The sequence below is a fragment of the Doryrhamphus excisus genome, linkage group LG15 (assembly GCF_037039965.1).
Source record: "Doryrhamphus excisus strain RoL-2023G ecotype Guam linkage group LG15, RoL_Dexc_Guam_v1.1, whole genome shotgun sequence".
Classification (NCBI taxonomy): domain Eukaryota; kingdom Metazoa; phylum Chordata; class Actinopteri; order Syngnathiformes; family Syngnathidae; genus Doryrhamphus; species Doryrhamphus excisus.
This window is the reverse complement of record NC_136371.1, coordinates 6842552-6870308: the sequence shown is the minus strand read 5'-3', so window position 1 is coordinate 6870308 and position 27757 is coordinate 6842552. Positions and strand designations below refer to the sequence as shown.

General features: G+C 39.2%; 2 protein-coding genes across 5 annotated transcripts; both read left to right on the top strand.

Annotated features, from left to right (window-relative positions):
• Positions 1-2092: 2092 nt before the first annotated feature.
• stk35 (serine/threonine kinase 35) lies at positions 2093-16821 on the top strand. The gene is made up of 3 exons (XM_058050683.2): positions 2093-3176; positions 4170-4946; positions 12753-16821. Exons 1-2 carry the CDS (start codon positions 2666-2668, stop codon positions 4901-4903), a joined length of 1245 nt encoding a protein of 414 aa, XP_057906666.2. The 5' UTR covers positions 2093-2665; the 3' UTR covers positions 4904-4946; positions 12753-16821.
• A 782-nt stretch (positions 16822-17603) lies between these two features.
• LOC131104020 (mitochondrial carrier homolog 1-like) lies at positions 17604-27621 on the top strand. Of its 4 annotated transcripts, none has more exons than XM_078796670.1 (14): positions 17664-17714; positions 18161-18182; positions 20559-20729; positions 21286-21370; positions 21454-21560; positions 22313-22372; positions 22698-22755; positions 24542-24593; positions 24689-24748; positions 24861-24954; positions 25272-25319; positions 25408-25475; positions 26430-26505; positions 26591-27621. In XM_078796670.1, the coding sequence occupies exons 3-14, from the start codon at positions 20577-20579 to the stop codon at positions 26663-26665; spliced, it is 936 nt and encodes a 311-aa protein (XP_078652796.1). In that variant the 5' UTR covers positions 17664-17714; positions 18161-18182; positions 20559-20576; the 3' UTR covers positions 26666-27621. The 4 variants fall into 4 exon arrangements, with proteins under 4 accessions (XP_057906667.2, XP_078652796.1, XP_078652795.1 ...); XM_078796669.1 differs by lacking the exons at positions 17664-17714; positions 18161-18182 and adding exons at positions 17717-17734; positions 18637-18769 and having other exon boundaries at positions 20560-20729; XM_078796668.1 differs by lacking the exon at positions 17664-17714 and adding an exon at positions 18637-18769 and having other exon boundaries at positions 18166-18182; positions 20560-20729.
• Positions 27622-27757: the final 136 nt, after the last annotated feature.

Genomic DNA, 27757 nt, shown 5'->3' with positions numbered 1-27757 from the left:
TGCATGAATCACCAACTCCACACAAATGATAACTAAAAAAAAATTTAAATAATAAGTCTTACAGGTCATCTGCAAGTTTAAATATTAAATGTGGAGTACCCCAGGGGTCAATATTGGGACCAAAACTGTTCAACTTGTATGTCACTAACATCTGTTACGTGACAAAAGACTTAAAGTCGGTATTATTTGCGGATGATACTACTGCCTGTTGTTCTGGGGAAAGCACACAAGTTAATTTAAGAAGTCAAATGAAATCACTACATTAAAAAGATGTTTTGACAGAAACCTAAGTAAAACTAAACTAATGGTATTTGGTAATAGCAGAAAGAACACGTACAAGCAAATACAAATAAATGGAGGGAAGATTGAAAGGGTGAACAAAATTAAATTTTTGAGGTTACAATAGATTTTTAAAAAATCACAATTATAGGTATTATATGCACAATATTACCTATTACAGCTCTGGAGGCACACACATGCTCCAAAAAGAAATGCTGTGCATCATTTGTGTTCCTTCTGATTGCAGTGCAGTGGCGGTGGTGATGAGCCGAACAAATAAATCATTGCTGGCCACTGAGCAATGACAATAGACAGTCTGCTCTTGTACGTCCCGTCAGCATGGTATGCAGTACAATGAATGATGCACAGTGGAGTGTTGGAATTACACCCTGCTGGTAAAAACAAAGGCATCCAAGGGGAACAGATACACACCAATGAAGGTTAATTTTTTTTTAACATGTTAGTCCTCTTGCCAACACATCATAGCCACTGTACCGTGACATCATTGTTTTTAGCTGATCCCGATGCATTGTGCTTATGACTGGACTTTTTACTCTTTACTTTTCACATTTATTATCCAGTGAGAAGTAATGCTATTAATTTGATAATAAGTCCTGCTGTAAGTTAACAAAATACTGTAATTGTCAACATGTAAAAGTTACGGTGTGAATTAAATATCAGTATAGACATGGAAAAGGGGTAGGATTAATTAAAAAGATAAAAGTAAAATAAAATGGTTACATTAGTAATAGCAAAGAGTGAGAGTTGATAACTAATATGTAAATAGTAAGTAAAGGGATTAAAGATTAATTAAGTAAATAGGACATCATATTAAGATATAAATATAAATAATAAAGAAATATATAAATATGAATTATAAAGAAATATATACATATAAATTATAAAGAAATATATAAATATAAATTATAAAGAAATATATAAATATAAATTATAAAGAAATGATGAATGCAAGCTATAACTGATTGATAATGGTCAGTGACTGGACTACATTTGATTAGGTGTTCATAAAGTTGTAACCCATGTAATGTCAACATGTAAAAGTTACCGTGTGAATTAAATATCAGTATAGACATGGAAAAGGGGTAGGATTAATTAAAACGATAAAAGTAAAATAAAAATGGTTACATTAGTAATAGCAAAGAGTGACTTGATAACTAATATGTAATTAGTAAGTAGAGGGATTAAAGATTAATTAAGTAAATAGGACATCATATTAAGATATAAATATAAATTATAAAGAAATATATAAATATAAATTATAAAGAAATGATGAATGCAAGCTATAACTTATTGATAATGGTCAGTGACTGGACTACATCTGATTAGGTGTTCATAAAGTTGTAACCCATGTAATGTCAACATGTAAAAGTTACCGTGTGAATTAAATATCAGTATAGACATGGAAAAAGGGGTAGGATTAATTAAAAATATAAAAGTAAAATAAAATGGTTACATTAGTAATAGCAAAGAGTGAGAGTTAATAACTAATATGTAAATAGTAAGTAAAGGGATTAAAGATTAATTGAGTAAATAGGACGTCATATAAAGATATAAATATAAATTATAAAGAAATGATGAATGCAAGCTTTAACTTATTGATAATGATCAGTGACTGGACTACATTTGATGAGGAGTTCATAAAGTTGAAATCCATGCTATTATGGTACATACTTGTGCTATTATGGTACATAAAATGAATAAAATAAAACTAAATTATATTCTGGTATTGTATGGATTGTGAGTATAGTGTTCAATATATTCATAATAATCATTGCCGCACAACTGCATGATGCAGTGTTGTGAATGGGTGGGACACCATGCTTCTGTGCACGTGCTTGCTCTCGTGTTTTCCCACGCTGCCACCGAGATGAATGGGGAAAGGCGACGAAAAGGACTGAGGTAGTCGGCGACATACCTAATTCAGAATTTTTTACTCGCGTAAACCTTTTAGCAGTTGTAACAATCATAAATTCGCACTAGCCTTCGACTTGGGGTGTATTTGTAAATCAAAACAAATGTGTTGTCCCCCATTGTGGAGGCGGAATCACTGCAAGCTAGCTTAAGTCTGTCAACCAATCAGCGCCGGTTTTAGATTCTACGTCGGCAGCAAACCACACCCCATGTTCTGGACGTGAGCTGGAACATTTTGTTTTTGAAGCCAATTTAGTTCCCTGCTCTTCTTCTGGTAGCAGTAATACGCTGACTTTGTTCCATTCTATACACAGTCAGTATTGACAATATACGTGACGTTAAAGTCTGTTACAGGATTTAGGCGTGAAGACGTCAAATTTGATTAGTTTGGAGCTAAAGTAATGCAATGTAAACACGCCCCCCATCCATGCTCATTTTCAAGAAAAAGTAAACCATGGATGTCTGCGACGGGAAAAAGAGAAAGGTAAGCGGGAGGTTGCGGGCTTGCAGGAGGAATGTGGCGAAACGAGAGACGGACAAAGTCCTCCGCTCCCTCAAGGTGGAGGACAATAACAACCACTCGGAGTCCATGGAAGAAGAGGACGATGAATACTGCTTCTCTATTAGCTTCCTCCGGGCAGGCAGGCCCGAGCCTTCCTTACCGGTGCCTCCCCGGTACACCTTGATCCGAGAGGTGGGCCGGGGGAGCTATGGGGTGGTGTACGAGGCCGTAGCCAGGAAAACCGGAGCCAGGTTTGCTGTGAAAAGGCTCCAGTGCGACGCCCCGGAAAACGTCGAACTGGCTTTGGCCGAGTTTTGGGCCCTGACGAGCCTGGAGAACCGACACCAGAATGTGGTCCAGCTGGAGGAGTGTGTCTTGCAGAGGAACGGATTGGCCCAGAAGATGAGCCATGGCAACAAGAGATCTAAACAATACCTGCGACTGGTGGAGACGTCACTCAAAGGTACACAAGCACACTTCACTTTCATTACAAACACTATAACACAAAAGACACTTATATGGGTAGCATGAGTTGCATTCAAATCCAGGAGGAAATCATAACTATGAAAAAGTCACTGTCAATGTAATTTACTAAAATGTGTTCATTCACATGGAAACAAGCATTTTCTTGTTTGGCTTTCCCCCATGAACTAAGCAGTGAATCATATCTATACATAAAATAAACATAAGCATACATAGTGGGTACAAAGAGAACACTGTTTTCCTCAGGTCTCGGAAGAAACCAGTGTATCCTGAACTCTGCAGTTTCACATTTTAAATTGGGTCACTTTATTTTGTATAGGTTGTATGTTATCAGATTTGACCCACTTCTCTCTTTTGTTGTGGCTAAGCATACCCTGAACGGAGACAGCTAATGTATTTGTCCGGCTGTCGTATTAGAAATGATAATCACATGATCAGTTATGCCTATTGTGCGTATTTTAACCTAGCTCTTTTGTAAGCGTCGGTTTATGGGTACTGCATGGAAAAAGGTGAGTATTTTGTTTTCATAACGCAGTCCCTTGCCATTTCGTACTTCATCTTCTGTGGCTTCACTGTTATCGTAATTGTATCGAAATAAATTATCAACATTTTGTGGCTGATTACAGCCTGTTATTAGTAAAAAAAAAACAACTATGCACATTTTATGTATGCTTATTCTAAATTCTATGCTGGTCACTACAACTATCAGTAATGTTACATTGATGAGGCCACCGCAGGAAGTATGTTGTCTGTCCACATCTTTACCACAAGATTCACAGTGCTAAAGGGTAATAATATAAGCGCAATATTGTACGATATGTGAAACTGTACGAGATCAGAGGCCAGAAAAACTGTTGTTGAAAACTGAATCATACACTGGGGTACACAAAAATTGGGGTGAAAATCGAGTTCTGACTATGTTTTTGAAAATGCGCTATTTGTATTAATTTATATTCATTTTCTGCCTGTACAGGGGAACGCATTCTCGGTCATCCAGAGGAGCCATGTTACCTCTGGTTTGTCATGGAGTTTTGTGAAGGTGGAGACCTCAACCAGTACATCTTGTCTCGTCGGCCCGACCCCCAGACAAACAGGAGTTTTATGCGCCAACTGACGAGTGCTGTAGCTTTCCTGCACAAGAACAACATTGTTCATCGGGATCTGAAGCCGGACAATATTCTCATCTCACAAAAATCGGGTGCACCTGTTGTCAAAGTTGCTGACTTTGGCCTAAGTAAAGTTTGTGCAGGCGTGAGTCCCAAGAACACTGAGGTGTTGCCCACAGCAGGCAGAGGCAGCCACCAGGACAACATTGTCAACATTAACAAGTTATGGCTGTCTTCAGCTTGTGGGTCAGACTTTTACATGGCCCCTGAGGTATGGGAGGGCCACTACACAGCTAAGGCGGACATTTTTGCCTTGGGCATCATCATCTGGGCAATGATAGAGCGGATCACATTTATTGACGCAGAGTCCAAACGAGAGCTGCTGGGCACATATATACGACAAGGCTCAGAGATTGTGCCGGTCGGTGAAGCGTTATTGGAGAACCCCAAGATGGTCCTCCACATTCCTCAGAAGGCCAGGAGCTCTATGTCTGAAGGGGTAAAGAATCTCCTCCAGGACATGCTTGCATTCAACCCCCAGGAGCGACCAGACGCCTGCCAGCTGGAGGTGCTGATGGACCGGGTCACGTGTGCCGCGTGACTACCCTACCTTCTCAACACTTCCCCTCTTTCTGGTTTTCCAGGTAAGATCAGCTTCCTCCCTGATTCACTTCATATTGTTTCATCTTTGACAATGGTTCTAAAGCCGACCATCGTGTCTGTCTACTTCCGGCTTTGACCGGCTGGACGTTTTGGATCTGTTTGTGTGCGGTGGTTTAAAACTTCTGGATCAGACAGGCTTTGTGGTGTGAATAAATTCGCCCTCATTGTTGAACATGTGAGTGTTGGACAGCCTCCAGTTTCTGCTGAATTAGCTGCAAAGCCTCTCATTGGGTTGCTATTAGAGCAGTTCACACTGCATTAACCCAATACAGCACATGTCATCTGTCATTAAGTCTGAAAGTTCTAATACCTATCAGGCAGTGTTAAGTATTGATTTGACTGAGGGGTATCGCTTTACTTGAATGGTATCAATGGACAGGTGGAATTAGAAGACGACCCATCATCGTCCGAGAGTCACAGTCCTGTAAGCAAGGCTACATCCAGTACATACAAACTGTCTAACCTTAGAGGAGAAGCCATCAGTGAAACAAGGTGCTGGCATGATTAGTGAGAATTAAAACCTGCAGTCTTCTGGCTTAAAGAGAACGGTGACGCTTGTAACCGGGTTTTTGAAAACAGCTAATCTACCTTTCAGCAGGCCAACCTGGCATCATCAGTAGTTCCATGACCTGGTCACCAGCTCAAAAGACCCTGGATGATGAATAAATTAAAGTTCAATGCTTTTGATACAATGTACCCACATTATTATGCCCCATAATATCATTACATTAATGGAAAAAATAGATAGTATTACATACCTATGTTATTACATTAATGAGGAAATGGTCCATTATTGGGAATAATTTCTAGGACAATTATCTTCCGGCAAAATTTGTTATCATGACAGGCCTAGTGGTTACCACGGTTTACATGATTATGATGCCAGTTTTTAGTACACGTCCCTATTTAGCACAAAATAATAGAAGTAACTAATTGTTTGAAGAGGTTTGTAGTTTTAATAGGTGTCACAGTCATATTTGCTATTTACCAAAGTGGATTACATCCATCAATTACTATGTTAAAATTATTTATTATTATTGTAATCTCAAACATAACCTTGTGAGTGTGAATTACAGTGTGCCAGCTATGGCACAGCAAAGGCACATTGTGAATTTAAATTTTGACAAAATTATCATTTTAGATAATATAAAAAATAAAGAAGAATATTTATTCATGGTAAAAAAAAAATGGTATTCCTTGCACTTGTTTCGCGTCCCTTTCAATAAAATCGCACACAGTAGGAATAGTCTGTCATAGAGAGTTATCCCCTCCCGATTAACGTCACAGTGTGCTATGTGGAGCAGAAAGTCTGTTGGCCACATGCTCAGTGACCCCCAAAAATCAGTTTGTTTAAACTTAAACCTTATATTGGCAAAAGCCATGTTTGTGTTTGATAGCTCTCAGCTCATGCAACCATCTCCTTTTTTTGAAATACCCACAGACCTTGTGACATAACACCTCTCAACTCTATCCGAGCGATTGCTGATGCACTCTGAGCACGCCATTGTGCGCTGGTAGATACTAGCTGCTCCAGATTAGTTCTCTCGCAGTATGATGAGAAAGCATGTTACGCAACAGGCCGGCATAGCGGCGACTGGCCCTGCAGTGGTCCACAGAGAAAGAGATTAGCGCAGTAACAGAGGCAGGTCAGATGTTTAGGGCACCTGGTGGTATTTATGTCACATGTAGGTTAACTCTGGGCATAGCTGACATCAGCACAGTTAACATTCACAGACCAGTAATGGGATTTAAGACTAATGGAAAGGAAATCTTAAAAGCTGTAGTTGTCGGCATAGTTTCTTCATTGGTTAAGGCTGCTCTTCATGGCGGCTGACTGACTGCAATATAGTAAGACTGGACGCAGTACACATCACAATACAGTGATTATATTATAATGGATGTTGGCAAAAACATTGATGAGATACTATCATAATATATTCTCAAGGGAAAATACTATAGAAACGAAACATAGATTTAACTTACTGTAGGTTCACATATCACTCAACCTAGCCATTATTGTCTGAAACAAGTGGGTACCATGTGTCATGGTCCGTGGCTGAATGAGTGCTGCCCCCACTGGGGAGACACGGTTCATTGAGGGAAATATGAATTCCAACATCCGCTTTGACATTTTGAAGAAGAGCATGATAAAACTGGGCCGCATGGCAGTTGTCCAACATAATAAAGTGCTCTCATACACCACCAAAATGGCAAGTGTCTTGCTGAGGAAGGTGATGGAGTGGTCAAGTATTGAGCACCCATGGTGCGTCCTTAAGTGCACTGAGGTGCGAGTGCAACTCCACCATGTCATCATGGAAGAGTGGAAGAAACAACCTTTGCAACTCTGATTAATTCCATTCCCAAGAAGCTTAAGCGAGTGTCGCATGCCAATTAAGTGGTGCTCACACCACATATTGATAATTTTGGATACAATTTGGACATAATTTGTGTTGCCAGCTTTTTAAACAATAAAGATAGAGATGCTACGATCATGCTTTTATGCTTCCCAATTCTCAGAGCTTACCTTTAATGTAGACAAAAACGTATTTGGCATAGTTTTCAAAAGAACATCTGAGAGGATGAGATGCCTTCTTTAACGAAACTTTGGATGTCATACTGTCATACCAAGTTTCATTCATACGATTTATGAGTTATCAGGGCTCGACAATAACGATGTACCGATGGCCCGGGGCAAGTTAAAACAAAATTCGGGCAAGTAAATCTAATCAGTGATATTCCCGTCGGGCAAGTGCACTTTGGCATGCCATACTACCAAGAGTTTTTTTTTTTAAGCGGTTCTTGTTGGGTGTTGGTAAAACACGGACTGCGTAATTCCGGTGGTAATTTGCAAAGCAATCCTTGCAAATCTTGAAATGGACCAATCAGAATCGTTTATTTAGACCACGGTCCGTAATCCACAGTCCGCCTTTTACCCACACCCGTTGTTCGCGATCAACCAATCAGCGATCGTTTCACTACGAAAACATCCATCATGGCGTCGCTGCCAACATCGTCTAATTCTGAAGGAAACAGCAAAAAGTGATGAACCAGTGCCTCCTAAACAAGTATTTTATTAGCGGCAGCAAATCAAATGATGGCACAGGTGAGTGAATCACATTGCTGTGACAATTTGAAGTGGTCACAATGAAACACCACCGATTTAGATCCAATACCAAGTGCTGATTTTGCACAAGCTACAAAATCTAGCGCTTCCATTTCTCTGTGGATTTTTCTCACCTTTGCTTCACAAATTATTGTTTGACCATTGAGCTTTTTTTCTGGATCAAAAACACATAACTAGTACACAAATGTGTCTATTCAATAATGTTTCATTGTGGTGCACAACTTATAAATATCACTGCTTACTACGACTACGATGTGTAAGGTATTATTTATTTTATTATTTTATTTATTTGAGATTCTCATGTGATGCCACAAAAAATTACATGATATCATTATGGCAGTCTTTTCATTTTACATGGGGCAAGTTCGGGCAACTAGTTCTCACCTTAAGGATTCCCTATGGGGAAGTCATTTTGGTTTTTAATGTAGAGCCCTGGTTATAATGAAATGGGTGCTGAAATGTGATTGGTGTACTCGGTTTTCACACAAACCTCTCAAAACACACAAACTTTGTAATGTTATCAGTGAATTCCCTTATGTTCAACAAAAGCAATTGTATAATGGTGAATTTACCCGTGATTTTGACTTGTGCGCATCAATCAGACTCATGTGTCAGCATAATAATAGGCAAAAGCGTAAACACACCTGCGTTTTTAAAAGGAATGTGAAATGAAGCCTGATTGATTTAATGCATGTTTAGACGAAACACTCCCTTATACATGGCTCATCAGACGGATACGCCCTTACATGACGTCTTTCCCTTTTCACCATGTGTTATAGATTGTGGAAATTAGCCCATAATTGTGTACAGTGAAGAGCAATTTCCCTCGGGACTTGGCTTAGAATGGGCAGATGCTAAAGAGTGAATGCCAACGATTGACATTTGGAAATCCTTTTACAGACCGGAGTGTTAAATCATGACCACATGTACGTCTGGTGTACTTGGTAGACTCGTTTATCCTCCGCCACCCCTCCTCCTTGGACAGTGACAGTGCCGCATATTGTTGCACAGCTTATGGGGGGCTTGTGTCTGGGACACTTTGTGCCCCTGCTGCCCGCCAGTTGTATGCCTTCTCATTCTAAATAAGCCCAGGGACACATTTAAGCTCAAGCTGTCCACGTGTATGGGCTTTCTTACTTGGGAATCCTCTATAAATTCACAGACATCAGGAAAAAAACAACAACAATGAATGCCAAGTTCAGGCATCTTTAGGTTCATTGTTTCTTTGAGGTTTTTTCACCATCTGGTTGCCATACTCCCAACACCATGCCTTTTAATAAAGTCAGCAGGGATAGAGAAAATAGTCTTTTGGTCTACAGGAAATTAAGTTGTTTTGACAAATCTGAAGGCAGGACACATACTGTACACGCAAACGGTGTGTTATGTAATGGCGTTCTCACTAGGGGTGATTATTACTCTGAGACTGAAAAGTGCCCCATAAAAATAGCTTTACTACATTTACAAGATTTGGGGAGTAGGTGTGATGGACGTCAGCTCATTGACATTGTTATGCAACAATGCAAAACACAATGTGGGTGAAAGATGGCAGCACTATCAAGAATTGTCTTGACATAGCTCCTTTGTTTGTTCCGTGTTCATGATTTCAACACAAATAAAGAACACAATGAAGTATAGTCAATTGAGAAAATGTGTCATTATCACTTCCAATACCCGGCAATAAAAAGCCATGTACACTTTGTTCCACTTGTAGCCCTCATTCACGGTGGCTGTGATGTACCATAATAATCCCCCCATTGTCTATGAATCAGTCGTACACGGTCCCCTTGGTACTGTTGTAATGTTCTATGCATTGCAGATAGGATTCATTTTGGTATTTGAATTATTGATGAAAAGAGGTGTGGTCACCATCTGTTTCTTGAGAACAAAAATGGAGCTTCTCTCTTCAGTTCCAAATATATTGTGATATGTGGTTTTCTTCTAATATAATGAATGATAAGATTGAAGTTAGTGCTTCTGTAGCCAAACACGCTTGATGAAAAACATTAGCAGTGAAGCAGTAAGACATAAAAACGTGGGATTTATAACCGTGGTGCATGTATGCTTTACATTTTACCTGTATTATCATGTAGTACTAAACTATGACCGACTTATGGTGAATGCAGGTAGCCATTAATTTTGCACATGTGCAGCAGTAACTCAATATTATAATCTTAACACTAAAAATCTAAATTTTCTCAACCCTCCTTAGATCTATTACTACTGATAGGACCCAATGAAAACAAATATATGCGCCTCATAAAAACAGCTATTACACACATAAAATGTGTGTGGAAATTGCTTGTCAGCTTCAATGATTCTATTTGATATATGATCAGATTGACAGTTGCATGAACAATTAAGAAGGATGAACTAAACTTGGTTTTTAACCCGACGATCTGTTGAGAATGTCTCCATGGTAATTTTCCTGCTGGAGCTTAGTAAAGTATGTAAAGTCCAGGCTACATTCAGACACGATAACCCCATTTTATTCCATTATTGATTTTCTTAGCTTGGAATCAGTCAGTCGGAAGATAGCTGGCAATCACACTTTATTAGTAACAGGTAATCATCATATTAGGTCCATTGATAATCCTCGCATGCACGCACACACCTCCACTTACATAATAGAAAGTTAATGAGAGCAGCATCCTTAAGGAATGTGTTTCTCTGCATGCCACACACCTCAAGCTTGTAAAAAGCTTGTAAGCTTGTAAAAAAACCCAGAGCTCTCTGCTCTATCCAGTAATCACTGACAGTCTCACAGTGTTTTGGGCCTACAGGAAACCAGCCCCCCACAACTTACACCCAAAATACCGGTCTCAACTGGTTTTTATAATGTTTACTTTGGGTTATGCAACAACAAATAGTTGACAGAAGACCTCACTTGCTACAAGTTGGAAACTTTATCCCTTTTCCTTTCTTTTTATATATTAATTTTATTTGTTAATGTTGCTATATAAAAAAAAACACAGTAGCACATATCATAAAATCAACACTCACACATCTGTCTTTGTATGGAATCGATAACGTCATTGGACTGTTGCATTTATTTAACATTCAATCATTTTCTACCGCTTATCCTCACGAGGGTCGCGGGGGTGCTGGAGCCTATCCCAGCTATCTTTGGACAATAGTCGGGGTACACCCTGGACAATTTGGAGTCGCCAATTAACCTAGCATGTTTTTGTTTAACCGAGCATGCGTGGGGAGAACATGCAAACTCCACACAGAGATGGGAGAAGGTGGAATCGAACTCGGGTCTCTTAGCTGTGTGGCCTGCGCGCTAACCACTTGTAAAAGAAGCCCTGATCATCCTTGTATCTTTGTACTCCATTTTTGTTCTCAGGTGGTTACTTGAATACAAAAAAACAATTGGTGCAAACCCATGGAGTTGACTGTTATGGGATACTCACTTTAATTACACTGAAACCGAAAATAAAATACCAACTAAACAGTGTTGTTAAAATACTCTGTGATTGACTGGTGACCAGTTCGGGGTGCAACTCGCTTAGCTGGGATAGGCTCAAGCTCACTCGTGAAGTGTTAAAATACATGAATGTACGTATTTTATTCACATTTTGAATAGCGTGTTGCCTTTCACGGCATCAAAATGGCTCTACCTCAGTGGTGACGTAAACACTTTTCCATGTCTCTGCATCAGCAAGATGCGTGTGTGCCGCTAAGCTGACCCACTTGTGTTCATACCATGTGCTGTGCTGTGGCGTTATGCAACCTAAGAGAAGAGTGACACACCACTGCCTGAGCTGTGCCCTGCTAGCTGCTATTCTTAGAGCACTGAACACAACACATTATGGTTACACCAGTCTGCAACTTGGCCATGTTCTTCCCATTGTTTACAACTATGATAATGCCAACCAATGGGTTGGATATGTACACTATACAGACAAAAATACTGAAGGGGATCTATTATGCAAATTTTTCGGCCCTTTGTGTTGAGTTATGGACTCCTACAGAGCAGCTACACACAATAACCTGCACAGAAAGCTTTTCTAGAGCTTCCAGAATCTGCACCTAATGCAGCTGTATTTCTTTGGATTTCCAAAATGTTCTGTTTTAATTTATTCCACCCACGGTCCGCCTCCAAGCACGCCTACTCGGCAATGTATGGTCACCTTCCCAAGCGCTCCTAACTACTTCCGGACTACTACTTTTGAATTTTGTGGGTATAGGAGTTGATAATAGTTGAGTAAATCCTTTGGAGAGCTGCTTGGAAAGGGGTCAGGAGCTATCCCGAGGAGGAGCACTCATTGTCGGATACACTTTGTCAGAGGCACCACTGGTGCCTTGGAGCTCAGAAGCCGGACATAAGGGCTCTGTGTTTACTAACGGCAGACAATGTTACATACAATGACAATATAATTACAATTGTAATTATACATCACAATTCAAATGAAAAAACTGCTTATAAAATGCTTATAGTGTGAGTGTTGGGGGAGGCTAATCAGTGAAGTGCCTGTGTTATGGATCATGTCATTTTCACATGCACAAATGGCTTTTAGAGCCGTTTATTTGCACTCACTAATTGGTGACCAGCCCCCCAAAACCTTGACGGAGTAAAGGTCCATCGTATTGTAATTATTTAGAGTGCTATTGTGAAGTGCCATTCCTAAAGCTAACCTTGTATCATTTGTTTTGTCTGCAGATTTGTTTACCGCATGGATGTGGACCGCGAGAGAAAGAAACTCTTGACATTTTGAAACTGTGAAGAACACAACCTTTATTTGGTACAAATGTGTTCAGATGCATGTGGATTCCAAGACACTGGGATGGAAGCAATATGCAAAGGATTCTTCCAGCATCAACAATGATGACTAATTCACTGATAGATACAGTGATGGTCAATGTGTTTGGGATGCGGTAGCCAGGGGTCCAGCTCCTTTTCCTTCATTTTTTTGCCCGCTTTCTCTCTTTTTATTGTGGTGCACCCAGCAGTAGCACAGTATCTTATGCAACCGGTGCCCTGAGGTGGTTGCTTCCCCCTGTGGTGTTTTTTGGGGCGAATAACTATGGTTAGGCCATCAGTTTCCCAATGTTGTGCCTTAAAGAGGGTATTCCTAACCATGTAACACATAGTCACTAAAGAGTCATCTTCCCTTTCAGTGTGAATTAGCTTCCCACCTAGTGGACGGGAGAGTACAAAGAAGGGACGGGAAGGAAAGGTAGAAACGGTAGGTAAACAATGCCTGCATTTGTTGCCTTGCAAACTTATCATCATGGTTTCCTTGCACACATCTGAACTGAACAATTTAATGTTGTAATTGTTTTATTTGACATGCTTTTAAGTGCGGTCTTTCAAGATATAGCACGGTATTATGAAACAGGAATATCAGTAGCACTGAATGTTTTTCCATTTAGGATGGGCATTATATCCCAAGCCAGGCAAACATAACTGGGCTAAAGGCCTGACTATTTGGCACTATCACATGTAACGGTGGCAAGATGACCAAAGACGGACGCAAAACAAGCAATTAGCGACCAGCGGTGCACATATTTTTAATTTACAGTCACCCCTCGTTTATTGTGTTAGTTGGTTCCAGACTCCACCGTGATTAGTGAATTTCCACAAAGAAGGATTCAGTATTAATAAACAAGAATATTTCCGTAGTTAGAGCATAGAAACCTGTTTCTAAATGTTATAAATATAGACATGAAATAACACACATAGTCAACGTCACACTTTTTATTCTTTGTTAACACCACATCTCTAATGCACAGGCTACTGAGCTAGCTAGTTAGCCTCCCCAATTTAATTATTCGACACTTAAGAAAGTGTTTCAAAAGGAGTGGGAAAGAATGACAAATTCATTAATTCATTTTCTACCGCTTTTTCCTCACTCGCGGGGGTGCTGGAGCCTATACCAGCTGTCTTTGGGCGTGAGGCGGGGTACACCCTGGACTGGTCGCCAGCCAATCACAGGGCACATATAGACAAACAACCATTCACACTCACATTCATACCTATGGACAATTTGGAGTTGGCAATTAACCTAGCATGTTTTTGGAATGTGGGAGGAAACCGGAGTACCCGGAGAAAACCCACGCATGCACAGGGAGAACATGCAAACTTCACACAGATATGGCTCAGGGTGGAATTGAACCCTGGTCTCCTAACTGTGAGGTCTGCGCGCTAACAACTAGACTGCCGTGCCGCCAGAATGACAAATTAAGAAACCAAAAATTACCACTTCCGCACGGAATGGGAGAATACTTTTTTCATTCTGTCGTGACGGCTGACTCCATACCGTTTGAAAGTAATGGACTATAAGGTCTTGTCTCGTCAATGTAATATTACTGATACCTTGTGACCAGAATACTACATAAAACTTGTCTTTCAATATTTTTGGACTAATACTGTAATTATGTACATGGATTAATTATCACGTTGTTGAGTGAGGGAACGATTTTTAAACCGCGATATAGCGAGGGGTGACTGTATTTAATGTGCCATACAATTCTTACCACAATAGAGTAGGCAAAAGGTGGCACTGCCGAAAAAAAATTGTTTTCCAGCAATCTGGGTGCCCCGTGGCTCCTTGCTGCTCCTATCAGGTCAGTCCAGATACTGTTTAGTCAATTGATAGTAATGCCTAACTTTTTGTCAATAGTATGTTTTTTTCCTCCTTTTTCAATCTTAGTTAAGGGAAACAAACTTAAGCTGTATTGAGCCATCTGGATGTAAAGGTTCTCCAGATCAACTTAACATTTCCTACATTCTTTATTGAAGAGCTTCATATGTTTTTACGTAGGGTGGCTACTCAATACCGTACTCGAATACCAGTCTAACCCCTTCATGGTTTATAACCAATTCATAATGCAAAGTTCAAATGCAGGGTGATAATCTGTAGTAGTCTTTTGTACGGATAAAGGTTTGGTTAGTAAACATATAGAGAGCGCTCACTAACCTTCACTCTATGCACCTGACCAAAGTATGACTTAGCATTTAATTTCAGTCACTCAGCAGTAGTAGTCGTGTATGTGGTGTGGAGCTACCTCACTTTGAACCTCGCTACCTTTAAACACTCATGTTTCTCACAAATCTCCTCAGGTTCTTGGCAAATTATTCAATACTGAACTAGCATATGAGTCGTATTCTTTGTTGTGTGCTATTAAAAGGACTGGATGCAGCTTGTGCCAACATTTTTTAAAAAACACAAATAATGAACACCACCGCTAGCCAGCATATATTACCAATAGGGTCTTATTACCAACAAAAATTTGCAATTATTCATATTTGGTGTCATTGTGTGGTTAATGATATACACTCAGCATTCAATGATTGCCGATATTGATAGCTAAACTTTGCCAAATTGCTATCATTAGCTGACAACACACGCTTTGCATGTGTTCCAATGTTGGCACCCTTTAAATGGAGTACATCGCTGCATACAGTCCCTTTTAAGACCAGCAAAACAACTTAGACAAGATGTAGGACTCACTAACTTCTTCTCCTCAGTGCAGTCACCTTTTTGTCGCCTCGTACCTGTAATGTGTTGTTGGAAAGTTTTACCCGCTTTTTAGACAATCACAAATCAAAATGGAACTACAGTGGTGTGTAAGTGTTCCCCTTGTCCAGATTTCTTTTTTGTTTTGCATATTTGCCACACTTATATGTTTCGGATCACCAAATAAATGTAAATATTTGTCAATGACAACTTTTTATTAATAAGTGCAGCAATAACAAGCCTTAATGTTATTATTGTTCAACAGTGATTTTTGTTGTGAAACGTAGTTGCCCAGTGTCTTTCTTATGGTGGAGTCATGAACACCGACCTGAATTGAGGCAAGTAAGGCCTGCAGTTGTTTGGATGTTGTTATGGGGTCTTTTGTGACCTCTTGGGTGAGTCGTCTCTGTGCTCTTGGGATAAATTTGGTGGGCCGGCCACTCCTTGGACTGTTCACCACTGTTCCATGTTTTTGCCTTTTGTGGATAATGGCTCTCACTGTGGTTTACTGGAGTCCCAAAGCTTTAGAAATGGCTTTATAACCTTTTCCAGACTATTACTGGGGTTACCTTTTGACACAATGTTTGTTTTGACACATGTAGGTTTGAATTTTGTTTCTCCCTTAATGATAAAGTTGTGTTGTCATTGACTAATATTTAAATGTGTTTGATGATCTAAAACAGTTAAGTGCGCCATACATGCAAAACAAAAAAAATGGAAGGGGGCAAACACCTGCTACCATTAAACAATTTAAATCCCACATCCACTGCACAATAACATTTCCACAAAAATGGATTAGTTTAAAGTCACTATGTGGAATCACTGCTTTATACACTATATTTAAATTGTAGATTGTATAAGTGTATCATCCATTTGATATGCTGGATCTATGTGTCGTACAGCAATGTTCACAAGTGAAGCAGTTAAATGTTTTTGACTTGTAGTGCTCAAGCTTATTATGTGATTAAGGAACTTAAAAATTAAGCTTTTTCATTCACACTGAGCATCTTTAGACTGGTTCCACTTGAAAAAAAAAACACACTTCACACTATGCAAAATGTTTCACTGCCTCTCTGGGAACAATTTACATGTATACACTGTTTGTGTGTTTCCACCATGTAGTGAAATGTGTGTTTATTATATTATGTAAATAAGTCATTTTGTTACTTAAGTTGAAAGAAGCCATTTAGATGTTTGTGGGCTTTTTTTTCTCCTGAAAATGTGTTGGACAGGGTTTCTTGAAATAAAGCATTCCAGGTTGAATGACAATGTTTGCTTGTTTTTTTTATTCTGATTCAATATACAAAGTGAGTTTTATCATAATAATAATAATAGAAAAAAGCGCAATATAAAGAGAAGATGCTGTAATGTTGATACCGACTAATCACAAAGCTTTAATGGATCGTTTCTTTATTGTGTTGATATTTCAGTATCCTGTAGACTCAAGTTCTACATAGTAAAGTCTTAGACTTACTCATTTGTTTTTGAATGCTCTCACATCTATGAACTACCAGTAGCTTGAGGCATCTTCAGACAGACTTTATTTTTGCAGGAACAATAACAACAACAAAAAAATTAAGAATTAATGATCAGTTAACTGGTCAGCAGTGGCTCAGTCTGCAAGACGTCCGGAGCGGAAACTGGGAGCATCAACCCCTATAACCACGGAGGACCATGAAGCTGAAGAGCCAGGGAGATGTTCTGTGGACACTTCACAACATGTCTGTTGCTTCAATTGAACGACCACAAATTCAACACATGACCCTGTGGAATATAATGCCACTGGCATGACCTAAATAATGATGTTTACTGGGGCACATAGACACTGAAGCTAAAGCAGCTTCATTTGTACTGAAGCATAATGATGATAATAAAGAACATGGAGCAAAAGCATCATTTTCTTGGTGCATTGTGACTGTTTTGTTAAAAATAATATTTTGTTTGCAACATGAAAAAAGCCAACTTCTGAAGAGAAATATTTGCATGGCTATGTAGATATGCAGGACAAAACATTTGGAACATGATGTCCCAGCATTATGGTTTTTTTTTTTTGCATGCCAGCCGTTTGCAAGTTGTCATGAACAGCACCGTTTATTGAGATGGAACACTGCTGCACCCTGTCGGTTAGCAACAGGACTACAGCCCTCGGCGGCCTTTTTTTTGCGGAGGGGGAAAAGTGCAGGTCGGTAACGATTTTTGACATTGTTGAACATTACATTTCAATATTATTATTATTAGTCACACACAAGCTGCATAGTAGCTACTAGTATGTTAGCCTTTTAGATATTTTACCCACTTAAAATCGAAGGTGTGCCATCTTGGTGCTAGCTAACTAGCTAGCAAGCTAACTGCTAGGATCTTAGCTTTTTCACTATTATACTGATATTAATAAATCATTATTACTGATAATATGCAAAAATATGAAATACTGAGTTATAATACTTTATTATAAATTCTATTATTAATTCTGTTTAATATAATTCAACATATAATTTTTTTTGCATGTCAGCCGTTGGCAAGTTGTCATGAACAGCACCGTTTATTGAGATGGAACACTGCTGCATCCTGTCGGTTAGCAACAGGACTACAGCCCTCGACGGCCTTTTTTTTGCGGAGGGGGAAAAGTGCAGGTCGGTAACGATTTTTGACATTGTTGAACAATACATTTCAATATTATTATTATTAGTCACACACAAGCTACATAGTAGCTACTAGTATGTTAGCCTTTTAGATATTTTACCCACTTAAAATCGAAGGTGTGCCATCTTGGTGCTAGCTAACCAGCCAGCAAGCTAACTGCTAGGATCTTAGCTTTTTCACTATTATACTGATATTAATAAATCATTATTACTCATAATATGCAAAAATATGAAATACTGAGTTATATTATTTTATTAAAAATTCTAACTGTTTAATATAATTCAACAACAGCAATAATAATAATGGATTTCCAAAAGTCAACAGGTTTTGATCAGTGCTAAAGTCCTTTAAAATGTAAAAGAGGTCATCTTCAAAAGAAAAAAAGATCAACAACATCAGCATTTTTTACGTGCTTTATTTAAAGAAGACTTTTTTTAAAAAAAGACTAATTTCCGGAGCTTTGTATTGAGTGCAGTGGTTGGTTTGACCGAGAATTAAGCTGCAGTTAAAGGCTGCCCTCTTGTGGTAACAATGCATATTACCAAACGACGGACTCTGCAAAGTGGATCCTGTTTGGAATGTATCCCTCAATTAGCCAGTAGTTAGAAATCATTTCATTTATCGATCTTAATTAGGCTACATCCATTGTATGATGTATGATGTCAGGAATATGACATGAAATGAGCTTTTGTTGGCTTTACCCTATTAAAACACTTCAGCAGCCACAGTGTCATACTCAGAATAAGTCGTGGGATACAATGGCCAACAGAACTACTGTATATCAAACAATGAAACCTTCATAAGTCCAGATCATAAATTCTGCCTTTATCCTTAAATCCAGCATGTGTTAACCTTCACCTCGCAGCAAATCAAACGATATCTTAGATGCATCTGGAGAGATAGGAAGCTGTTGTGATTTAGGTTGTGACAAATCTCTGCAGCACTAAAACCACTCCCATTGCTGTATCATTTTAGCCAAGGGATAACAGAATATGGAGTGCACCTAATACTTTTGATTGGATTTTCTATAAATAGATGCTCTTGGACATCCATCCTTGATCCTGAATCCCAAACAAGGGTCTTATGTGGACTGGTGTAACACCAATTTGTGTTCACCTCATGGGATGTTAAGTCATCAATGCCATAAACAAAAAGAACACAATCCTCACCTGTTTTAGTGTTGCAATTGCAAAGTGCCTTGAGATAGCTTCTGTTGTAAACTTGACATGCATCATATAAAGCAGAGGTACAGCAACACAACACAACACAAGGTCTATACGGCTAATAAGTGTCTTGCATGTCAAAGACGAGGGCACCTTGGCAAGCTCAAGTGCGTCAAGCTGCTGATTAGACCAGTAGCAGAGACTGATCAGCCGGTCTGCAGGACATGAGAGGAGGTCTGATAAGAAGAGATAATGGCAAACAAAGCATGAAGGCAGCAGTGAGATGATAATTGCAGCTCAGATGATGAAATGGGACCTTCAAGGCTCAAGAATTAGCTTATGATTGGGGAAAAACCTGATTGCGTGAAATACATTTAACCTATTGAACAATATGAACAAATATGATTTGCATTACAAAGTGATGTCAGTAACACAGGACAGTTGGGTGGTTGCTTGATCCTGTGTCCTTGAGCAAGACATTGCACTATTTGTAGTTCCGACGTCAGTCTGCGTTAGAAGTGTGATGCAAAATGAAACATGTCGTCTACTTACCATACATCATGTCATGCTAGAGACGAGGCATAGACGCGGTTTTGTTTACACTGGGTTTAAATTGTCCTCTTATTGCCTGTAAAAGACCAAAACAAGGTTAGAAGGGAAAGGTCATGTGAGTGGTGGTTCTAAATGGAAGATTATTTCCACTAGTCACATCAACTAAACACTTTATGATATATGTGTTGAGTGTAGAGCTGCAACAATTAATCGTTAATCGATTATCCAATTAATCTACAACTTTTTTGGTCGTGATTAATAGTTTTTTTATTTTAGCCTCTCAAATGTGATTTTTTTTATTTCTCGAGTCATCTATGAAAGCAGACCTATTATCTTTGGCAAAACAGATATTCACACACATTAGCTTTTACTTTGGAAAACGGTGATGTACATTTTTGCCTATTTTCTGTTATGTAGCGAACCACAAACTATTTGTGTCTGGTTCATACTGATTTGGTCCATCGAGGGTCACCAGACTTTTTCTATCGAGGGCCTCGTAATGAAAAATCAAAGGATTCTACACTTCGAAGAAAATCCATCTGAATTGTTACACTTTATTGTGAAGAATTAAAGCGGAAGTGATTACCGTGAACACTAACAGTGACCTTCTATGAGCAAAACATTGAATATTTCCGTCCACTTTCCGGTCAGGCTAACAGTAAACTAGCGATGGACCCACGAGGAACCATTCCCACGCACACCAGCGATGTTGAGCCGGATAAAACATCGGGAGCCGTGGGTGTGGATGCCGCGGTTCTTCTGTTGGGAGCAGGAATGACAGCTGTCACGCACCCGCTGCTTTATGTGAAGCTGCTAATACAGGTAACCTATGCTAATGTGGCTAGCGCATAGTCACGTGACCAGACCCTGTTGTCGCTATTACATACAACTAGCACCTCGGGTTTAATTAAATACAAACGTGTGGTGTTTTGGTATTGAAAATCTTAGTAGGGAGAACAATTATTTATACAGTGCATATAATGAGTAAGCTACACTACCTCCTTTTACGGTATAATGTACTTTCCTCCTTCCAGTAGTTAAAACCATAAACAGCACATACTGCACTGTACTACATTAGCAGTATGCTACCTTGTATTTCCGGGTAGAGGGCTCACAATGAAAGAAACACCAAAGAAGGCTATTGCTATTGTATTGTTAAAAGGTGATGTGGCATGAAATTAATACATTTCTACATTTTGCTGTGGATCCAAGAATTTGTCATATTGGTTGTCAATCACGTTATGCACATTACTGCCACCCACAGGCCTGTAATGCAAGGGCTGTTACACTAGTTAATAAGCTTGGAGGAGGAGGGAAAGTGTGTCTTAAATTCTCGTTCTTATTATTCTCAGCAGTCACTTCTTTCCTTGCCTTTAAGGTGGGTCATGAGCCTCTTCCCCCAACTGTGGGCACTACGATGTTCGGAAGGAGGGTTTTATACCTTCCTGGTTTTTTCTCTTACGGTGAGTGGACTTATTGATCAGTGTCTCCAGTGTCACGATGCATTAGTTCATTACAGGGTGCAGCACATGTGGTTTGTTTGCAGCACAGCACATTGTAAAAGTGGATGGAAAAAGGGGACTGTTCCGTGGCTTGTCACCACGTATGGTGTCTATCGCCATCTCCACTGTGATCAGGACCAAAGTTAAAACGGTAAAGACGTTTTTTTTGTACAGCACATCAACTCATTCAACATTCAGACATTTTTTCAAATTCTGGACATTTTAGACAATTTTGACAGATTTTTCGAGGCACACCGTGGCTATACAAATGTGGAACCTTTCAAAAGACTAGACTGTCGTCTTTAATCAGAAAAAAATGTTTCTTTCTACCCTTCTCTATTCTTTCGTTCTTCAGTAATCAGCAGTAGAACATAAGTACAAGTACATATCATGTCATGATGTGCTATATATATATCACTATATGGACAGTTACTATGGTACACATTACGTCATTGTATGGTCATATCACCTCATGTGACAAAATAAAAAAAAAAATAAAAACACAAACAAAAAAATAAAAAACTTAAACTATATTAGGAAAGCAGGAAGTGAACAAATGTAACAGTTACTGATTGTAAAAGTACCAGATGGAGGGGTAGGATTTAATAAGCTTTGCTTCTTCCTACTCCTTTTGGATATGTGGAACTGTTAACTGATTATGTGATGCATTCAAATGTAATCTGATGCATGTTCAAATGAAATAAAACCATTACCATAAGTAAGTTTCAGTTTATGACTAAAAGGGGGAGAAAAGATGCATAACCTTTTACAGAATTTTGACATTTGACTCATATCTAATTGATCACATGGCCAATATTCTTGTGTCTATAAAACATTCTATAGACCTTGTATCAAATTCACTGTCATGCTGGTCATGCATTTCTAATTGTTCTTCATCAACAGGCAGAGCTGGTATCCAAGAAAGAAGACATGCAAACATCTCTGAGGAAAGTAATGAAAGAGGTAAGATCAGTCACTTGGAGACAAAATGGTTCTACATCTTTGATATACTGTACAGCAAGGGGTCATCAACCTGTGGATCGTGAGAATATTTTCACCCAGTGGCGTCATTAGGCCTATTTTAGGGGAGCTTCAAAGATGATAGAAGACACCATCACATTAATACAGTAGATATGCCAGCCATGACCCTGGAGACCACCGTTACTGTGACTGAATGTTGACGACATGGCTGCAGTTTTTTTTTCCACCCACTGCTTTTGCTCCTTTATGGTCTGTGAGAAAGATGTGAAGGTCTGTGTTTGTCTTCATGTTCTTGCTTCTACTGTAGACTTCCAATGAGATGGTCATCCAGTGCCTGTCTAGAATAGCCACTCATCCTTTTCATGGTAAGCGTTTATGACAAGTGCTTGTGTATCAAGGAAAACGCACACCACATTTCCATGCCTTCGTGCTTGTGATCATTTTGTTATGTGTGTGGATTATACAACTTGAACCATTCCAATTGTCAATATAATTCTTATATTTCAATGTGTTTATGGCGCAAGTAACCTAATTAAATGAAGTCAAGAGAGGAAAACTCAAGAGCTTGGGATACTTTGACATCACAACATATCATAACAATCCCCAGAGTCCTTGTAGGTGTGCCTTTAGGGCTGCGAGCAGACACCTAGCCCAGTCATAGAGTGACTGAAATATATACGATTACCGCCAATAGAAATAGACTCCAAATAATCTTATCTAACAACTTCAACGACATCCATGCACGTAATAACGCCCTGTAAAGATTAATTAAGAAAATTAACGCAGTAGCTCTACGTACAGTATGCATGTGCGTATACCTCTTCTATATGTACAGCCATCCTTAAAGGACTTGGTAATGGTTTTATTTCATTTGAACATGCATCAGATTACAATTGAATGCATCCCATAATCAGTTCACAGTTCCACATGTCCAAAAGGAGTAGGAAGAAGCAAAACTTATTAAATCCTACCCCTCCATCTGGTACTTTTACAATCAGTAACTGTTACATTTGTTCACTTCCTGCTTTCCATAATACAGTTTAAGGTTTTTTTTTTTAATAATGCACCTCGTACCGAAGTACAAGGTGATATGACCATCCAATGACATAATGGGTACCATAGTAAGTGTCAATATAGTGATATATATAGCACATCATGACTGGTTCAAGACTCTTCATCCTTGTATTTAGCAAACATCAACTGCTTGTATTGTTTCTTGAATTGGCTCATCGTTGTGCATTGTTTGAGGTCCTTACTCAATCCATTCCATAGTTTGATTCCACATACTGAAATGCTATGGCTTTTTAACGTAGTCCTAGCATATAAGTGTTTCAAATGTAGTTCTTCCCTGAGATCATATTTCTCCTCTCTTGTAGAGAAGTATTGGATGACATTTTTAGGTAATTGGTTATTTTTAGCCTTATGCATTATTTTTAGCTGTTTGAAGATGAACTATATCAGCAAGTTTAAGTATTTGTGATTTTAAAAATAAGGAGTTAGTATGTTCTCTGTAGGCGGCATTATGAATTATCCTTACTGACCTTTTTTGCAGTACATTTAGCGAGTGAAGATTGCTTTTATAGTTATTACCCCATATTTCCACACAATAAGTAAGATATGGTAGAACCAGAGAGTAATAAAGAGTCTGTGTGGGTTTTGATTTGGAGCTATATTGTCGGGTGATCCCCCAATATATCCAATATTGTAATGGGATGCAAAATCATACCATCATTACTCTTCTGTCCTCAGTCTCTTCTGTGTGGTTGCAGAAATTGTCCATTATTTTGAGGAAAATAATCCCTCACTCGTTTTGCACAGGACATTTCTAATTCAAAGATACTTTTAAAATTGAGTTTATATAATAATCACATTTTCTGTGACACTGAATTTAGTCTCAATTGCATAAATACGTTGCATGACCTCATCATTACTTGTTAGCAAGATTGATGTGATGATAACCGTAGAAGTTAATGTGGCCCAGGAAGCCATGTACTCTCTCTTCTGTCTGTCTTGGCTGCTCAGTGACATTAAGCCAGACTTTGGAGTGGATTATTATTATTATTATTATTTAGTAGTCTTGAACTACAAACAAATTGGATGTTCAGTATCCTGGAAGGTGGTTGACTCTCCTTTTTTTTTTTGTTTTGGCAGTTTTGTCAGTGCGTTGTATGGCCCAGTTTGTTGGCAGAGAGGTCCAGTACAGGTAGGACCGAAGTTTCTACTTATTTCCATTCATGGGATACCATAATCAGTAAGTGTGTGTACTAATATTTAAATGTGCTTCTCCTGTCTTTACAGTGGAATTTTCAGTGGTATGGTCCGGATCTTTAAGGAAGAAGGAGTCAGCGGGTTCTATGCGTGAGGCATTATTTTTATTCTTTACTTGTAATGATTGTAATTCATATTAATGTGCTAAGCAACCGAGCTCTGTGAATTATGATGATGATGATTATTATTATTGTGTCTGCAGTGGTCTAATGCCGCATGTGCTGGGAGAAGTCCTCTTCCTGTGGTGTTGCAACTTGCTGGCTCACTTCATCAACACCTACGCTGTTGATGACAGTGTAAGTTTAATGTACGGGGGGGCGGGGGCGGGGGGGATAATGAAAAATGTCAATGTGAGAAACAACACTCAAATAGTGCTGCATCTGATCTGATGCCTGCTGGATTGCATCCTTGGGGAGGCGTTTGGGGCACAGTGGGAGAGACTATGTTGGAGAGACATTGTCTCTCAACTGGCCCGGGAGAGGGAAGTCTGGGCTTCCCACCTTAGACTGCTGCCCCCGCAACCCGACATTGAATGAGCTGGAGAAAATGGCTGTTTGGATGGATATATATATGTACATTTAAACAGTATACACTGAATCTTTTTTGTCTGCAGTTTAGCCAGGCCTCAGCAGTGCGGAGTTACACAAAGTTTGTCATGGGTGTAAGTTGATCTTTGCTGCTTTTCACTGAAATATTGCTATTCAGTGCTGCAAATTGCCATGAAAGTGTTTTTTTTTTGTTTCCTTCAGTTTGCAGTGAGCATACTTACATATCCATTCATGCTGGTGGCTGACGTCATGGCCGTCAACAACTGTGGGTGGGTTGCTCGAGCGCACACATCTTAGCCATATTCCAGAATGAGACACCTTAAATCAGGGGTCTCAAACTCAATTTACCTGGGGGCCACTGGAGCTAGGGTCTGGGCAAGGCTGGGCCGCATCAGATTTTCAAAAAAAAAAAACAAAACTCATTCATTAAAAACAGAAAAATACACAAACTTTTTCAGTGCTTTGGTTCCGATTTTTTACAAGAAAAGCTCTGATAAAACATTCCACTGTTCTCAAATATCTTAATTTTTAATTTGTCTGCACAAAATAAGATGAAAAATAAATAAACAAATCAAGAATAAAGAAAATCAATCAATCAGTAATAAATAAATATAGTAATAATAATAAAACATCAAATAATAAAAACTTAAGAAACCACATATAGTTGGTGGGTAGACAAATTATTTTTTCAGATTAAAATGAACAAAGCATTATTAGAGCCCTGTGGACATGACAAAACACGACTATAGTCACATTTATACTCTTTTTATTTACAACATATTGCGCAACTGCAGGGTCTTGAGACACATGCTAACTCGCTAACTAGAGAGCTAGCGACCTAAACGGTAGCCTTCAGGTTATTTCATTTAAACTTAAATAGCCAAAAACTTACCACTTCCACACGGATAGGGAGGATAACTATTAACAGTTATTTAACCTTTAACATGAACATGAATCAAATGTAATAATTTTTTCTGGGTACATGATACCATACAGCATCCATATCAAACTTGCGCGGGCCGCACTAACATTAAACTTTCATATCAAGGCGGGGGCCTCAAACTAGTGTCCTGCGGGCCACATTTGGCCCGCGGGCCGCGTGTTTGAGACCCCTGCCTTAAATCAAAACAGGAATATATTATGAATGAACCTATTTTTGAAAACCTGTGATAGTGAAGCCGCACGCCACAACGTTCTACTATGACTGACCTTGTTATTTTTAGTTTGATTGCAGGTCTTCCTCCTCACTCGCCCATATTCACGTCATGGATGCACTGCTGGCGTTACCTCAGCCAGAAGGTAGTCTACTCTTCCATAGTTAGCAGGTTACGTCCGACACAAGTCGAGTAGTAGATGGATAAATCAGTGGGTTCTCTCCCATCAGGGTCTCCTGTTCAGAGGATCCAGCTTCTTTTCTCGCCGTGTGCCTGTGACCTCTATGCCCTCCATCAACGATTGACCATCATCATCATTATCATCAAATCCTGGACTGCACATCGTCCTCCTGTTCGGTGTTATATTCCTGTTGCTGACACCCCGATAGAGGAGGTGAGGAGGGGCGAGCGACTGTTCTTCGGCAGTGCAAAGATGGAACTGGTCAGAAATGTTCAACAGTTTAACCTTGAGGAACACTTGTGACAGCAGTGTTTGGGAATCAAACCAGCGGCCCTTCCTTCACAGGTCGCGTCATTCATTCCAACTGCTGTACCAACAACAGCATCATCAACCGTAAAGCACTTATGTTACAAGAATTTTTTTGTAAAAAAAAAAAAATACATTGTGTTCTTTACTAGTTTTGAACTTTTCAACATCTACCAATGCAAGAATCTACCAATCCAAGTTTGGAATCTTGCTTGTGGAAAACATCAACTGTGCTCAGGGATCAGAAGCACTTCACCAACCATTCCGGAAGGAACGCAGATTAATGAGACTATAATTTGAACCATTGTACTAGTGCGGTGTCTATGTCCGTCAATGATTGACAGGTGATTTGATCAGTTCAAGGGTGCATGTCATCTTCACTCTCAAGTCAGGTGTGATAGACTCTGGCTTACCTGTGACAAAAATGGTGTAACCAACATGAAAACATGAGTTGATTAAATGTTCCATATTAGTGCCAGGAATGAAAGACCTCCTGTTCACAGTATGGAAATTAAAAATACATTCATATTGTGTTCGGTGTCAAAACAGTTATGACGTCTTGGTCTTAAATATAATTTGTGCTTTTTTTTCAAGCCGGAAAGTATGATACATTCCGGAACACTAATGTCTTAATATAATTTATTTTTTCTGTGATGGCATTGAACGCACCGACCTGCTTAATACAAGATCTTGTACACGAGTTCTGCACACGCCCCAATATGGTACACTACTGACACCTTGTGGTCATTACACGAATTGCATCAATAACATTAAAAAGGATCTATTATGCTCCGGTATTGGATGGTATTCACGTTGATTTCCGAAGCACCTATGCAAGCTGATGAACAATTTGCTAGCTAACGTCAGTGCGTTAAATTAGCTGGCAACATACATACTACTGCGCATGCGT

Excerpts from the sequence above, each read along its gene's own strand:
- stk35 (XM_058050683.2), top strand. The coding sequence starts at position 2,666 with ATGGATGTCTGCGACGGGAAAAAGAGAAAGGTAAGCGGGAGGTTGCGG. Across the intron at positions 3,177-4,169 it reads GGTGGAGACGTCACTCAAAG|GGGAACGCATTCTCGGTCAT; the intron begins GTACACAAGCAC and ends CTGCCTGTACAG.
- LOC131104020 (XM_078796669.1), top strand. The coding sequence starts at position 18,724 with ATGCATATTACCAAACGACGGACTCTGCAAAGTGGATCCTGTTTGG. Across the intron at positions 22,373-22,697 it reads TGAGGAAAGTAATGAAAGAG|ACTTCCAATGAGATGGTCAT; the intron begins GTAAGATCAGTC and ends CTTCTACTGTAG. Across the intron at positions 22,756-24,541 it reads AGCCACTCATCCTTTTCATG|TTTTGTCAGTGCGTTGTATG; the intron begins GTAAGCGTTTAT and ends TTGTTTTGGCAG.